General features: G+C 35.9%; 1 protein-coding gene across 1 annotated transcript in view; it reads left to right on the top strand.

Annotated features, from left to right (window-relative positions):
• The window catches only part of sgpp1b (sphingosine-1-phosphate phosphatase 1b), a 35,176-nt gene extending 19,798 nt beyond the window's left edge, over nucleotides 1–15,378 (top strand). Inside the window, exon 3 of the mRNA XM_023270636.3 lies at nucleotides 8,464–15,378. Within this exon, the coding sequence (XP_023126404.1) occupies nucleotides 8,464–9,015 (552 nt within the window). The 3' untranslated portion in view covers nucleotides 9,016–15,378. The remainder of the gene's footprint in view (nucleotides 1–8,463) is intronic.
• The last annotated feature ends 697 nt before the right edge of the window (nucleotides 15,379–16,075 follow it).

Below are 16,075 nucleotides of genomic sequence, written 5' to 3'. Positions count from 1 at the left end.
ACTTTCTTTTACTTTTATTGAACAACTATTTCAGATGACGCCAAAATTGCACAGATAGCTTTTTCAATTTCCACAGTTTATGTTTTGAAAAAAGTTTCAAGTAAATCAAAGATGGTCGAGTAGAAGAAACCTGATTAAAAAGAAAAATAGAGTTGTGTGTCATCTGCAAATGGGAGTTATGAAAGTGAAACAAAAATCATTTTTGTGACCAAATATTTAATATTAAAAGTATTCTATATGTTTGGCTTTGTATTATTGTGACCTGCAGCTACAAATAGTTCAGAAAATATCACTAGTTGACTACATTAGAATTTTTTTGTTACTTTGAGCTCAAAGATGGAACTTTTCATGACTTTTTTTCCATTTTTGTCATATTTCAACTCACACATTATCAGAGATTATTTTATCTAGTCGTCCAATTTTACAGATTCTGACTCAGTGACATGATGAGAAATAAGAGTGGAAATTTCAGGTTTTTAACTTTAATAGTTCTTGAGATGTTGTTCAAACAGAATCAAATTTCAACAGGCGAAGAAATGTGTTGAAAGTGGGTCAACGGGCAATTTAGAAAAATTACCACTGAAAATATTTGATAAATGAAGCTAAAATTTCACAGATACCATTTTAAATATCGAGAGTTTATGACACAAAGGTTTGGAATGAAGATGAGGTGATGGAGCAGAAGGAAGCTGATTGTTTGAGATGGAATAACTTTACTAATAATTCTGAGCGTGGGTCAGAAACCTGTGTTTATTTTCATTATTTTGGTCGATAAACCTATATTAGAAATAAATCTTCTGGTAAATTATTCCCAGCGTTGTTTCAGCTGCTTCAGCGGTTCTTCAGTCCACATGTCGTCACATTAACACCGTTTGGGGGTAAATTCTCTCTAAATGATGTCAGCTGTTGGGGGCTGGGCTGTCTGTCACCGCGGCAACAGTCCCTGTGGTCGGTGATGGATGTTGTCGTTGGACCGGCGGACGTTGCAGAACGCTGGACGTCATCCAGAACAAAGTCCACATCACAGAGTCGGTCCAGGAACATCTGGAACATCAGAAACATCTGGAACATCTGGAGCATTTCCTCCTCAGATGACCTAGAAAGGCTTCAGGATGATTAATTAAGCTTTAATCAGGTCAAACTCTCTGAACATCTTCAGGTCTAAGAGCCTCAAACTGAAGTCAGACGGTAAAATCGTCCGTTTGTTCAGCGAGTCAGAGGCAGTTTATCTCAGTAATTATGGTTTAAATGGTGAGACGGTGTTCAAATCCTCATAATCTCAATAAATAACAGTCCAGAACCATCTGTAGACGTCATGTAGCTTCATACACTTAAAAAATTATAATCTGGAAGCAAAGAAGCCAGAAAAAAATACATGAAACAAGGGTGGGATACTGTTCTGTCAAAAAACAGTTTTTGTCATTTTGTGTCTTGTTTTTGTCAACTTCTGTCAAGGTTTTGTGTCTAGTTTTTGTCATTTTGTCTCATTTTTGTTGTTTTGTCTTGTTTTTGTCATGTCTTGTTTTTGTCATTCTGTGTCTGTTTTTTGTCATTCTGTCTTGTTTTTGTCATTCTGTCTGGTTTTTGTCATTGTCTGTCTTGTTTTTGTCATTTTGTGTAATGTTTTTGTCAGTTTGTGTCTCGTTTTTGTCATTTTGTCTCATGTTTTTGTTGTTGTGTGTCTTGTTTTTGTCATCTGTCAAATTTTTGTCATTTTATGTCTTGTTTTTGTCATTTTATGTCTGGTTTTTTGTCATTTTAGGTCTTGTTTTTGTTATTTTGTGTCGTTTTTGTCATTTTGTGTCTCGTTTTTGTCATTTTGTGTCTCGTTTTTGTCATTTTGTGTCTCGTTTTTGTCATTTTGTCTCATGTTTTTGTTGTTGTGTGTCTTGTTTTTGTCATCTGTCAAATTTTTGTCATTTTATGTCTTGTTTTTGTCATTTTGTGTCTGGTTTTTTGTCATTTTATGTCTTGTTTTTGTCGTTTTTTTGTCATGTTTTTATCATTTTGTGTCTCGTTTTTGTCATTTTGTGTCTTGTGTTTGTCATTTTGTGTCTCATTTTTAAAATAGCAGTAAATATCCATAAAATAATGACATATTTAGTTAATTTAAATATGGTTAAACAGAATAATTTCAAAGGACTGAATTATGATGTGGACATTATTAAATCTACAACTACAGCATATCTGTGTAGTACTTTAGTCCGTATTTAGTCCATATTTATGCACTCGTGTCCTGGTTCTGGTTTCTTTCAGCTGATTATTTGCCTCATGTGGACGTAAACACAGCCTGTAACCATGGCGACAGCCTGTTTTCACTTTGCTTTCTGCCACGAAACCGCCGTCGATGTCACTTTATCTGTTAGATCTCAACGAGTCCTTAAAATAATCGCAAAAATCCCGAAAAAGCTGAGTGTCTAAAGGGCTCCAGTGGAACCATTCAAACCAGTTCAGGATTCCAGCATCATCTGGGAATAATCGGAACCACCTGTTCAGAGTCTCGTTGTTCAGATTCAGGGGTTTAAATTAAAGCCAGGAGCGGTGAACCCTTGTTATTTACAGACTTACATAAAGCAGACCTGCTATATTTTGTTATTTTTACCATAATTTTGGCTGCTCTGAAGTTCTTCTGTTTATATTTCAGGTCCATTTTCAAAGCCTAAAATAGGGTTACACCATTAAAAACTCAGTTTTTGAGTCAGTCGAAGCCCTTTTTAAGACATTTTCTGTTCATCTAAACGTGTCTGAATGCTCAGTTTTCTGTAAAAGTCACAAAAAAAAACCCGAAATGACAAGGTTTAAAATTTAGTATCACAACACCTTGGTCAAATTAACAGATATACGTGCACAAGTAACATGATTTGAAATGATTTTTAAGCTTTTATTCCACATTTCAGCACCAATATTGGTTCAAGACAGTTTAAAAATGAAAAAGCACGTTTATTATTAACTTTGTTCTACAGTTTCATATCTATTACAAATTAAACATTCATAAAATCAAACTTTATTGCCATGAAGACACCAATAATTAATGTAATCCAGGTTTTAACTGACAGAAGTTTAGTTTGTTGCTTCCAGTTGTTTACGATTATTTCCTCTGAGTTGATTAAAAACCTGCAGCATCCGACAGCAGCAGGATCAATATGAGCGGCATCCAGAAGTGGAGGACATTTTACATTCCACCCATGAATTTCAAATAGTACAAATCCTAAAACATGGAGCTGTTGTGTAAATGTTCTTGTCCTGAGACCAAATCTAAAAAAAAAAAAAAAACTAGGAGAAAAGAATGTTTGAAAATATTTTCAAAATACCAAATAAGTGTGGAGTTCCCCTGAAAATACAAGACCGAATCTCAAATAAAACAGTTAAAAAGCTTCTTTTTCATTCATTGTGTTTTTTTCATTGAGGTCTCTTGTAATTGTGAGAACATTTTTTAATTAATATAATATTTTAAATAATAATAATTATATATGGAACATGTGTCCCACAACATGTTAGCATAACCTGCTGACGACATTTTTGTCATTTTGTGTGTTGTTTTTGTCATTTTCTCTCAAATTTTGTCATTTTGTGTCTTGTTTTTGTCGTTCACATCATCAATCAGTTTTCCTAAAAAATGAGTAGAGCAAAGCTATGCCCTCGCTTCTATTTTTCATATTTTCATCACATTGTCAGCCTTGATTGAATGTCTCACTCTACCTCATATTATCAGGATCAGATTAATTCTTTGGACTGTTTTCCATCAGTCAGTTTGTCCTCTTGGTCAGCAGTAACATCTAGCTAAATATCTAGCTTCTACTGCTGAGAAAAAGATCACATTAGCATGGATTAGCAACCCTGTTACTGTGATTAGAGTAGGGTTAGCAAACAACACAGAAAACATGGAATAAAAATGCTACCATTGATGTGGAAGCTGAGCCAATCAAGCCTTTGATAGTTTATTACTTATTATTGATGAATATGGAGCAGAAAACTGGAAAAGAGAAGGTTTATTTTTCAAACATTTGAAGCCCAAATGTCCTCCAGTTCTGGAATGACCCACGAAAAGAAAGAGATTATGCATGTACAAAGAACAGAATTAGCTTTAAATGAATTACTGACAATGCATTCTTTGTTTTAGTTAATAGGTGCAGAAGCTTAGCTTGTTGCTTCCAGTTGTTTAGAACTATTTCCTCTGAGTTTATTAAACACCTTCAGAACTGAACTGAACTTTTCACCTGCAGGTAAATTCTAATCTGTTAAACAGCAGATTTAGACTTAGATTTTAGTTTCTTGGTGCATTTTTATGTCTTATTATTATGATATTATGTATTTTTAGTAGAAATATATTGATGAAGCAGTAATAATACATAATTAATATTTAAACAGGGACTTTCTGAGGGTCACTAATGCAAAAAAAAATACAGACAACACAAATGTTTATGAAATTTTACTCTATTGTTATTATTTCATATTCTGTTTCTTACAAATGCAGTTACCATAATGCTTTGGGCTAATAAATTATAAATACAACATTAAAGGTAGCTGAAATTAGCAGATAGCAGCTCCTGAAGACAACTTACAAACATCTGCAGTTTCAATTTCATTTCTACGTAGATTTCTGGACGTTTATTCGTGACCTAGAACCTCGAAACATTTGCATCTTGTCAATTTGGTTTCATTTCTAGTAAACAGGGTGTGAACTTCCAGGTGTTTAATGGATTAAATCACCACAGAAACCAGTGTCATGTTTTCTTCAACTACCAGGTTCTGTTCTAACCAGATCTCAGGACGTTCAGGTGGAGTTCTGTGGGTCAGATCGGTCTGTAGAACCTCGTGTTCTCCTGATAACTCGGTCTGCAGATGGACTGTTGTGATTCAGGAGCTGTAACCTCGGCTCTGTTCTGCCTTCAGGCCGTTAAATGTGTTCTGGAAACCATCACGCCCAGTAAAACCACTTCCTCCTCCTTTGTTCTGCAGGAAGAGGACAATGTTGACGTCTTTAAACCAGATTTCACTCGGCAGGGTTTCCGCATATATCAGTCCAGATAAGAAACACCGAACATTCAACACCGTAAGATTTATAGTTTCAGTCAGTACAGGAGATTTAAGTGCATGTTTTCATGTTTCCGCAGCTGAATAATTTATTATCAGCTGATGGATGATGCATTAAATCATCAGATGACCAGCAGACGTGTCCTCATGGTTTGTATTCACAGTTATTCGTCCATCTGGGTGCAGATTTAACAGCATTAAACACTTTATTTCCTGCATTGTAGTGAATTTTATGCAACAAATTGTATCGTTTTTGCATCAATTTATAACAAAGACGTCATTATTTTTATGTTAAGTAGAGCCACAACTCCAGATTATTGTAATTTTCGGTTATTTTCTGAAATAATCAATTACTTGTTTGCTCTCTAAATTGTCAGAAAACTAAAAAATTGTTCCTCATAGTTAAAGATGACAAATGTCTTGTTTTGCCTACGACTTCTCAAATCATCAGACAATTTCTGCTTAACCATTTTTGATTTGCCTCAGTTTTTGTAGCATGAAATATGGATATTTGTAAAGATATTTGTAATTAATGTATCAAATACCCTGTGACAAATGTTTTTATAAAAAAGCCACTTTCAGAAGGTTTTTCCTCACATTTTTTGTCAAATTTCAGGCTGTTTGAATGACAATATCTCAGAAACTATCGAATTCAAAGACAACTCCCCCATAATCAGATATTATTTGATCTACTTGTCCAGTATTACAGATTATAAATCAGTGACATGATGAGAAATATCAGTGAAAATATCAGGTTTTTATTTGTAGTGGTTCCTGAGATATTGTGGTTCAGACTGCCTCAAATTTCAATGTACAAAAGACCTGCTGAAAGTGGGTCGATGGCAATTTTTTCTTGAAAATTATCCCAGAAAGTGTTACATAAATCAAGCTAAAATTTCACAGCCGTCATTTTCTATATCCAGAGTTTATGATCTCAAAATTTCAAGTAAATCAGAGATGGTGAGGAAGAAGAAACCTGATCGTTTGAGATGGAATAACTCTGCTTAGAAACATAGAGTAGTGTCTCATCTGAAAAACAGAGTTACGAAAGTTGAACAAAAACAACTGTATTTTCAATTTTTGTGACAAAATATTTCATATTAAAATAATTCTACATGTTTAGTTTTATATTATTGTAACCTGCAGCTACATGTGGTTCACAAAATATCTCGTTAACTTCTGAATTCTACATTTTTCTTTTAATATGAGCTCAAAGATGTTACTTTTTATGACGGCCTCAATTTAATTTAGATTTCAACTCATCCATAATCAGAGATATTTTATGATTGACTTTTAGGATATGACAGATTCAGAATCAATGACATGATGAAAAATAAGAGTGAAAATTTCTGGTTTTTATCTTTAATAGTTCCTCAAACAGACTAAAACTTTTGGCGACGGGCAAATTTTAAAAAATATATATAAACCAAATAATATTTACTAAGCTCCAACCAGAGAATTTACACTTTTTCCTGAAAAAAAAATTACAAACTCGTCTATAACTTATCAAAATAGTTGAATATATCCTGCGCCCTAATTAAGATTACACTTATGAATCTACTAACATAAGATAAGATCATCCTTTATTGGTCAAACAGTAGGAAAGTTTGAGGTATTAAAGCAGCAAAAGTGTAAAAATAAATGAAATAAACCAGAAATAAACACAAGTTCTGTTGATATTGTGCAGATTCGTCTACATGCAGTAAATCTAGATCTAATTCAGGGTTATTCTAAACACTGATGTTGCCCAGACTTAGTAGAAAACATTGAGGCCACCCATTCAGATGAAAGCTTTTCCCAGATGACGCTGTTCAGTCTGTTGCTGCTTCGGGCCAAACTTTCATTCATTCGTTTCTCTTTCTGGACATTTTTAGCAGCACATTGTTTCTCTGCTGTCGGTCGGTGGAGGAGAAAATTACAGACGGCTGAAAGTCTTCCACGGAGGATAACGGAGCTGATAACGGTCTGTAGGCAGCAGCAATAAAGCGATAAATCACCGGGTTCCCCTTCCTTATCTCACTGTTGAGTCGCTTTTAACGGGTCCGACAGTAAAATGTGTCCTTGTTCGGTCGACCGAGGAGTTACACCCACCTCGACGTGTATTTAAGCAGCCGGACAGACATTTAAACTCCACCAGGACTTTGGTTTGTTGGAGTTCATTGACCCGCCGGTGGCCGAACTGCTCCTCTGGTGTACAGTTACAGTAAAACCTGCATTGATTTCTGCTGCAGGGAAAGTAGACGCTGATTAGACTGAACACAGTAAATACTGTTCACACCCGACTCACAGCCAAGACCAAGTGCTGATTTACAGTTTACACCAACTGAGCTCACAAACACAATCAATACTCAGCCTGCAGACACGCAACAAACACAAATATCCAGGTTAAAGTGTCCAAGAAACATAATTCTATCAACAGAAATCAACCCGTGTCTTGTAAAATTCTGATTATTTGCAGTAACACACATAAGATACAATAAACTGAATGTTTCCTCTAATAATCAGAATGTTTGCAGCAGGAAATACACAGTATTAAAGGTAAAAATAGAAAACAAGACATACTATCACAAAATATCACTGATATCATTTTCCCCCTCCTGTAAACTGGATGAGGGAGGCCACCAAGACATCTATGACTCCTCTGAAGGAGTTCCAGCTTCAGCAGCTGAGATGTTAGAGACTGTTCATACAACAACTGTTGTCTGTTCTTCACCAGTCAAAGCTTTATGGAGACAAAGAGAAAGACTCTGATGGAAAAAGTTCACATTAAATCTGGACTAGAGTTCAGCAGAAGACATGTGGAGACTCTGAAGACACCTGGAAGAAGGTTCTTTGGTCTGAGGAGACCAGAATGGAGCTTTTAGGATGTTAGATTAGACACTATGTTGTGGTGGTGGCAGCATCATGATGTGAAGCACGGTGGTGGCAGCATCATGACGTGAAGCATGGTGGTGGCAGCATCATGACGTGAAGCATGGTGGTGGCAACATCATGACGTGAAGCATGGTGGTGGCAGCATCATGATGTGAAGCATGGTGGTGGCACCATCATGATGTGATTGAGACCAACAGGATCAATGATGGAACTGAAGCTAAAGGTTCATCTACTAAATACTGACTAGAAGGAGGTGGATACTTGTGGAATTGCTGACTTTCCGTTTTATATTTTTAATTATTTGCTACTACTTTGGGGAAATCTGTTTTCACTTTGACATGAAATAGTCTATTTTGTCCAAAAAGTCAAAACATATTGACCATGATTCAGTGTTGAAAGCAGTTAAAGGGGAAACTTCTGTTGAGACTGAATACTTCTTGTAGATCACAGAAAGCTACAAGTATCAGAGGTAGAAGTACTTACGGGCAGCAGAAAGTTACTGTTTATTTCGAGGTGTCTGACTTTATCTCTGTTTGGTTTTTGTGTTTCCTGCAGGACGTCATTGCCGGCGTCCTCTACAGCGTCCTCATCCTGATCTTCTTCCTGCCGGCGTTGGACCTGATCGACGACTTCAACCTGAACTGCCGCTTCGCTCCGCTGGTCATCATCAGCCTCCACCTGGGCCTCGGCCTCTTCTCCTTCACGCTGGACACCTGGAGCACCTCCCGGGGCGACACTGCTCAGATCCTGGGCACCGGCGCCGGCGTGACGTTGGCATCCCACGTCAACCAGCGCCTCGGCCTGCTGCCCGACCCCACGCCCGACCGGCTGCCCCTCAGCTTCCCGTCCCTCGGCGCCGGCCTGGTGGCGGCCGCCGTCATGCGCCTGGTGGTGGGGGTTCTGGTTCTGGTTGCCACGAGGGCGCTGATGAAGGCCGTCACCATCCCGCTGGTGTGCCGGGTGTTCGGGATCCCCAGCGACGACGTGAGGAAGGCCCGGCAGCACATGGAGGTGGAGCTGCCCTACCGCTACATCGTGTATGGGACGGTCGGGTTCAACGTTCTGTTCCTGGTTCCGCTGCTGTTCAGCCACCTGCAGCTCTCCTGACTGAAGTCTAGACTCCAGAATTGATCTAATCTCCAGACGAAGGCAGGTTTGGGACCGAAGAAGCTGAATTAAAGCCTCAACGCTGATCTGGACGCAGAGTTTTTATCAAATTCGTAGTTTTTAGTCGTGAAATCTCTCAACTCTTCAACCTGTGGTTCTGTTCTTTGGTTATTTAACGTGGAATCTCGTTTGACGGTTTCACTCGTTCTCGACCTTAAAGAGCAAAAAAAAAAAACAACAATATTTCATCAGCGGCCTCTGAAGGACCAGAAACGTTTTAGTTTTTTGTTATTCCTGTTGATGTTAAGAGTTCAGACGAAGAACCACAAGAAGAGGTTTTCAGGTAGAAAAAGTTGACACTCAAAAGATGTGCAGAAACGAGTTTTGAGAGAAAACGCGTCAATTCATGGATCGATTGTTGCTCAGCTTCGGTTTCAGTGTCGAAACTTTTTGTGGTTCTTTGTCTAGAAGCTTCTTAATGTTGGAGTTTGATCTCAAAGCAATACGATGATTTTCTAAAGGGCTCTTCCACTGCTTCTGTCTGCTCTGTGATTGATTGTTTTTCCTGCCATTGCCACATACTGTTGATCCACCAGGAAGAAGGAAGAACTCTGTTTGGGAGCTGTACAGAGATTTTTTATTCTATTCTGACAGGGTGATTAGATTTTCTGCACTATAAACAGACTTCCTGTCTGGAGGCGACGGCGGAGGAAACGCTGATCTGACGGTTAAAAACTGGATGAAACTTAGTGTTTTTAAGGGAAGAAATTTCGGAATTTATAGAATAAACTTGTAATATTTTCAGAACACGGGAAAATTTACACAAAAAGTTTTTATTATTTAAAGAAAAACTACATTTTAATACTTCTTTGTAGAAAACAGTCAAATTTTTTGACTTTGTTCTGGAAAATCTCAACTTTTTCTGAGTACCATTTTTTTCCCAAAAAAATAGTTAAACTTTCTTCTGGAAGTCTTTGAGCTTGATTCATCAAACTTTTTAACTTCCTTCAAGGAAAATTTGAGGTGATCCTGGGAATACTTTCAATGTTTTGAGGTAAATTGCGACGTCATTCTGCATATATTGCAGCTAAAATTGCGACTTTATTCCAAACTTTTGATACATAAAATTATTTAATTTAGGAAATATTGCAAATTTTTCGAGTTAAATTACAACTTAAACAAAATTTTTTGGGTAATATTACAACTTCATTCAGGATTTTTTGTCCATCTAATAACTCAAATCTAAAAATATTTCAGTTTTTCTGCATAAAAATTACAACTTCACTCATCAAACTTTCATAACTTCCTTTGAGCAAAATTCAAGGCGATCCTGGGAATACTACAAATATTTTAAGTTAAGTTGCAGCTTAGTTCAAGACTTTATACAAGAAATTGTTATGTAATTTAGGAAATATGAAAAGTTTTTTTAGTTAAATTATAACTTTAAAACAAATTAATGTGTAAAATTGGAATTTAATTGAGAAAATATTACAAATTTTATGGGTAAAATTCCAACTTTTTTCTGAGTTTTTTCTACATGTAATTATAATTAAATATTTCAGCTTGGCTGGGTTAAATTGGTGACTTAATTCTCGATGTTTTGCGGCTAAGATTGCGACTTTATTCACAACTTTTTATTCATAAAATTGTTATTTTATTTTGGAAATATTCCACATTTTTTTTTTCACTTATGTTTTTTGACATTATTAAAAACTTTTTATGTACAATTAAATCAATTAAAGTCTAGGAATATTTTAGCTTTTCCTCATGAAAATTAAAACTTAACTCATCAGACTTTAAACTTTTTTTTGATGCATAATCCGGGAACTTTCACAAAACTTTTAAGTAAAAATGCGACATTATTCGCAACTTTCTTTTTTGCCAGCGATTGCGACCTAATTCAGGAATTTTTATAAATCTTTTGAAAAAAATGTAGGAATTTTTATGCTTAAATTTTCGACTTAATTCAGGGAATATTTGAGCTTTTCTGCATAAAAACTTTCTACCTTTCCTATAGTCTGTTTGTTAAAAAAAGGGCCTGATTTGAAGCTTTATTTTTGTAAATTTTTTGTTTTACTTCCTGTTGTAAAAAGACAAACTAGAACAGCTATTTAATTTGTAAAATCTCAGGAAACATTTGCAGGTTCTCGTAAATGAATCAGTTATTAACCGTCAGAAAATAAAACATTTCTCCGTTGTCGTCCTTCAGTTTAATAAACGACCGTAAACCGACTGTGGACTTTTAGACATGAAGACCTTTTAAATTTACACCATTTTTGTGCTTTAGAACACAAAAAAATGACACGAAACTCGGTAAAAACATCAGAAAATGTCAGTTCAGTGTCTCAGCAGCAGTTTTTAAAGAGAGAAGCTCAGAAAATAGCTTTTATTAAGAAGCAAAAGTTCGTTTTTGGTTTCAAAACTGCAGAAATTTGACCTGAAAGTTGATTTTTATTTGGAAACGGTTTGACTGAAAAATTTCAATTTTCAGGCTCCTGATGAAGATTAGGGCATGTGGCTGAAAGCTCAACGTTTGAGCTGAAAGTTGAATTTGTAACCATGACTTTATACTCTGGTTTTAAACTCAGATATTTGACCATTTAGCAGCTGTTCTGGAGCTTTCAGTGAAACCACATGAGCTTCCTCAGCAGCTGGAACTTGCTAAATCTTTCATTCACATGGTTTATATTTAAAATTCCTGCCAATGTTAGCTCGGAAGCAGGATTTTAAAGTTTGTCTTTGAGCTTTGGAATAGTAGTCAAGAAAATTGTGTCATTTCAGAAGCCATTTAGCAGCTGTTGTGGAGCTTTCAGTGACATCCCATAAGCTTCCTCAGCAGAAAACCTTTTGCAGACATTTCTATTTCCATTTTTCTGAGCACATTAGCTACAAAAGAGGAATTTAAAGTTCGTCCTTGAACTTTGACAGCAGTTTGACAAAAACATGCCACTAAAGACACCATTTAGCAAATGTTTTGTAGCTTTCAGTGGTGTCTCATGATCTTCTTCAGTAGAAAACCTTGGTTGGAGTTGCAGATGTTTCTATTTCCACTTTTCTGAGAGCATTAGTTTTGAAACAGGAATTTAAAGTTCGTCCTTGAGTTTTGAAACAGCCTTCTACAAAAGTAGACCACAAAAGAAGCCATTTAGTAGCTTTTATGGAGCTTTCACTGATGTCACATGGTCTTCCTCTGCTGGTAAAACTTGATCTGATATCTTTAAAATGGTTTATAATTCCATTTTTTGAGCACATTAGCTACAAAAGAGAAATTTAAAATTTGTCCTTGAGATTTTCAACAGCAGTTGACAAAAATATACCGCTAAAGAAGCCATTTAGTAGCTTTTCTGGAGCTTTCAGTGATATCACATGATCTTCTTCAGTAGAAAACTTTAATTGGAGTTGCAGACATTTCTATTTCCATTTTTCTGAGCAAATTCATTATGAAACAAGAATTTCAAAGTTCGTCCTTGAGCTTTAAGACAGCAGATGAAAAACACGCCTCTAAAGAGACTCTATTTGCTAATTAGTAGCTTTCAATGATGTCACATGAGCTTCCTCTGCAGTAAAATTTGCTCAAAACATCTTTAAAATGGTTTATGATTCCATTTTTCTGAGCACACAAGTTACGAAACAGGAATTCAAAGTTTGTGCTTGATCTCTGAAAGCGCAGTTGACTAAAATATACCACTAAAGGAGCCATTTAGTAGCTTTTCTGTTGCTTTCTGTGATATCACATGATTTTCTTCAGCAGAAAACTTTAGTTTGAGTTATAGGCGTTTCTATTTCCGATTTTCTCAGCACATTAGCTACGAAACAGGAATTTAAAGTTTGTCCTTGAGCTTTGAAATAGCAGTCAACAAAAATATACCACTCAAGAACCCATTTAGTAGCTTTTCTGGAGCTTTTCACATGAGCTTCCTCTGAAGGTAAAACTTGGTAAATTTTTTCTGGAGTTATAGATTTTTATATTCAGTTTTCTCAACCTTAAATTATAGAGTTTGCTCAAAAGTTGGGTTTTAAAGTTTGTCCTTGATTTTTGAAACAACAGTTGACAAAAACACGTCTGCGGAGGTCTTTGAGTAGCTGTTTGGAGTTTTTGGAGACTGATTGATAGCTGCAGAAGAGCTGTTGAGTGGAACTTCAGCAACTTCAAATATCTGAACTGTTTCTTCAGAATAAGATTCATCAACTGAACCAGAAAAGCCACAACGTCGACTTTCTGCTTGTGTCTAAAATGTTTTATGTTTGGAATCGAGTCCACTCAAAGTTCAGATTTCCCACTCAGCCAGGGTGAGTGAATGTCTCGTTTTAACCACTGTAGATGAAGTGCCTCCTCCAGGGCTCTTCGTTTGGTCTTAATTTATCCGCTGAGCTGATTTGTAGCCTCTTGTTGTTGTTGTTTGTTGTTGTTATTTGTTGTTTACGGTACTGTCCTAGATATGATGCACTGTCCCCAGAATGCACTGCTCCCCTTCGAGCCGAGCAGGAAGTTGGTGTGACGTGAAAAATCCAACTGAAAGTGGATTTTTAATCAGTTTAGTTGCAGCCGGATCAGTATTTCTGATTAAATCTGGTCTTTTTTGGGGCTTTTACTTTGGTAAAATGAAAGAATGACAATATTTCCTGCCGCTGTGGAGACCAGATGAGTTTATGATTTTATGGCACCTTTTATTGCTTTTTATATTCACATGATCACCCCAGCAGCAACAACAAATGCTTTTATTGTTGGTTTTATTGGTTTCCAGATTAAACTGTTTGCTGTTGTGGCTGTAAAATGTCAGAAAGTGAAAATTTCCATAATGACCTAAAAGACAATCGGTTTAAAAAATAACAGAAAACATTTTTATCCTGATCATCGACCTGCTGCTCGGCTCGTTTCACCTCCTGTGGCCTCGAGTTCGTCCTGTTTTTTGTTTTTGTTTGTTTTTGGTGAAAATGAAAGTTTAGCGACTCGACTGTTGATTCTTCGGTTGAATCTGATGGATGAAGACAAACAGGAAGTGGAAAAATTAAGTTGAATTGAAGTTTAATCTGATAGAATCGATGGTTTTATGTTCAATGAGAGAAAAAATGAAAGTTTATTCCACTTGTTTGTTTTTAAGCAGAGTCGACCTCATTATTTTGCTTTGTTTTTTTGGTTAAAAATCACTAATAGAAACAAATGAATGGTCAATAAACTATTTTGTCCTTACTGATGAATGAAGAGAAATACATTTTTCCATGTGGTGGAGCATCTGATGAATTAGTTTTATTTAATTTAGTTGATTTTATTTTTCAAATTATTGTTTTAATATTCTGGGGTTTTTTTGTCCTAAATTTCTTTTTTTTAATTTGGTGGAAGCCAAATATTTATGATAATCTTCATTCATTTTATTTTATTTTATTTATCTTTCATTAATTATTTGATTTATTAATTTATTCTTTTACTTTTTAAAAAAATCTGTTTTTTTTTTTAAATTTTATTTTTTAATTGATTTTTCTTTTCAAATTATTGTTTTCATGTTCTGTTTTATTTTGGAACTTAATTTCTTTCTTTTTTTTTATTAGGTGGAAGCCAAATATTTATGATAACCTGCATTCATTTTATTATATTTTATTGTTTGATTGTATTCATTTCTTTCTTTTTTTTCTAAAAAAAATATTTTTTTTTCTTATTTTATTTTTTAATTGAGTTTTTATTTTATTTTATCAAAACAGAATTCCATGGTTTGTTATTGGATGGAAACCAAATATTTGTGTTAAGCTTTGTTAATTTTATTTTCTTTTGCGCTTTTGTTCATTATTTGGTTTTATTCATTTCTTTCTTTTAAAAAAAAGTTTTTCCTATTTTATTTATAAATTGATTTTATCAGGAGGATTTGATGCTTTTTGTGTTTTAATATTTGGATTTTTGATGGTTAAAACATTTCAGTTCATCTTCAGCTGTCCTTTCGAGGTCGACTCTGCTGGTTTTTGTCTTTTTCTTTCCACCTAATGTGTTGAAACTGTAGCCGAACTTCCTCTTCAGTGCCTTTAATTGACCACGATCTAAACTTCTCACTGCGTCTTTTTGCCTTTTGCACTTTGTAGCTGCAGAAACGTTTCCAGATGAAAAGTCAGATTTTAAAGTTTCACTGAAGCTCAGATTTAGTTTTTTTCTCCTTCAATGATTTAAAGGTTTTATTCCAAAATCAGGAAACCAACTTTTAGATGATTATTTTCTGATCAGACCTTCATGATTCCTGTTTTTTCTCTGGTCATGTCCGGATGTTTCAGTATTTTTTATTCTGTATAAACTGCAGATTTTATTTTTGATTCAGAACCAAACTCTTGTTTCTGTTTGGGTGAAAATAACGAAATAAAAATGATGATAAATGGAAAAAACTGACCCGATACCCCTGTTTTTATAGAAAAAGTAACCATTTCAACGTATACTGCTTATACACTGTAAAATATGATACTGCCACCACCATGCTTCACCTTATAATGCTGCCACCACCATGCTTCACATCATGATGTTGCCACCACCATGCTTCACATCATGATGCTGCCACCGTGCTTCACATCATGATGCTTCCACCACCATGCTTCACATCATGATGCTGCCACCACCATGCTTCACATCATGATGCTGCCACCACCATGCTTCACATCATGATGTTGCCACCACCATGCTTCACATCATGATGCCACCACCGTGCTTCACATCATGATGTTGCCACCACCATGCTTCACATCATGATGCCACCACCGTGCTTCACATCATGATGTTGCCACCACCATGCTTCACATCATCATGCTGCCACCACCATGCTTCACATCATCATGCTGCCACCACCATGCTTCACATCATGATGCTGCCACTACCATGCTTTACATCATGATGCTGCCACCACCATGCTTCACCTTATAATGCTGCCACCACCATGCTTCACACCATGATGCTGCCACCACCATGCTTCACATCATGATGCTGCCACCACCATGCTTCACATCATGATGCTGCCACCACCGTGCTTCACATCATGATGTTGCCACCACCATGCTTCACATCATGATGCCACCACCGTGCTTCACATCA

The sequence above is a fragment of the Amphiprion ocellaris genome, chromosome 20 (genome assembly GCF_022539595.1).
Source record: "Amphiprion ocellaris isolate individual 3 ecotype Okinawa chromosome 20, ASM2253959v1, whole genome shotgun sequence".
NCBI lineage: Eukaryota > Metazoa > Chordata > Actinopteri > Pomacentridae > Amphiprion > Amphiprion ocellaris.
The sequence above is the reverse complement of the archived record's forward strand: the minus strand, read 5'-3'. Positions and strand labels throughout refer to the sequence as shown.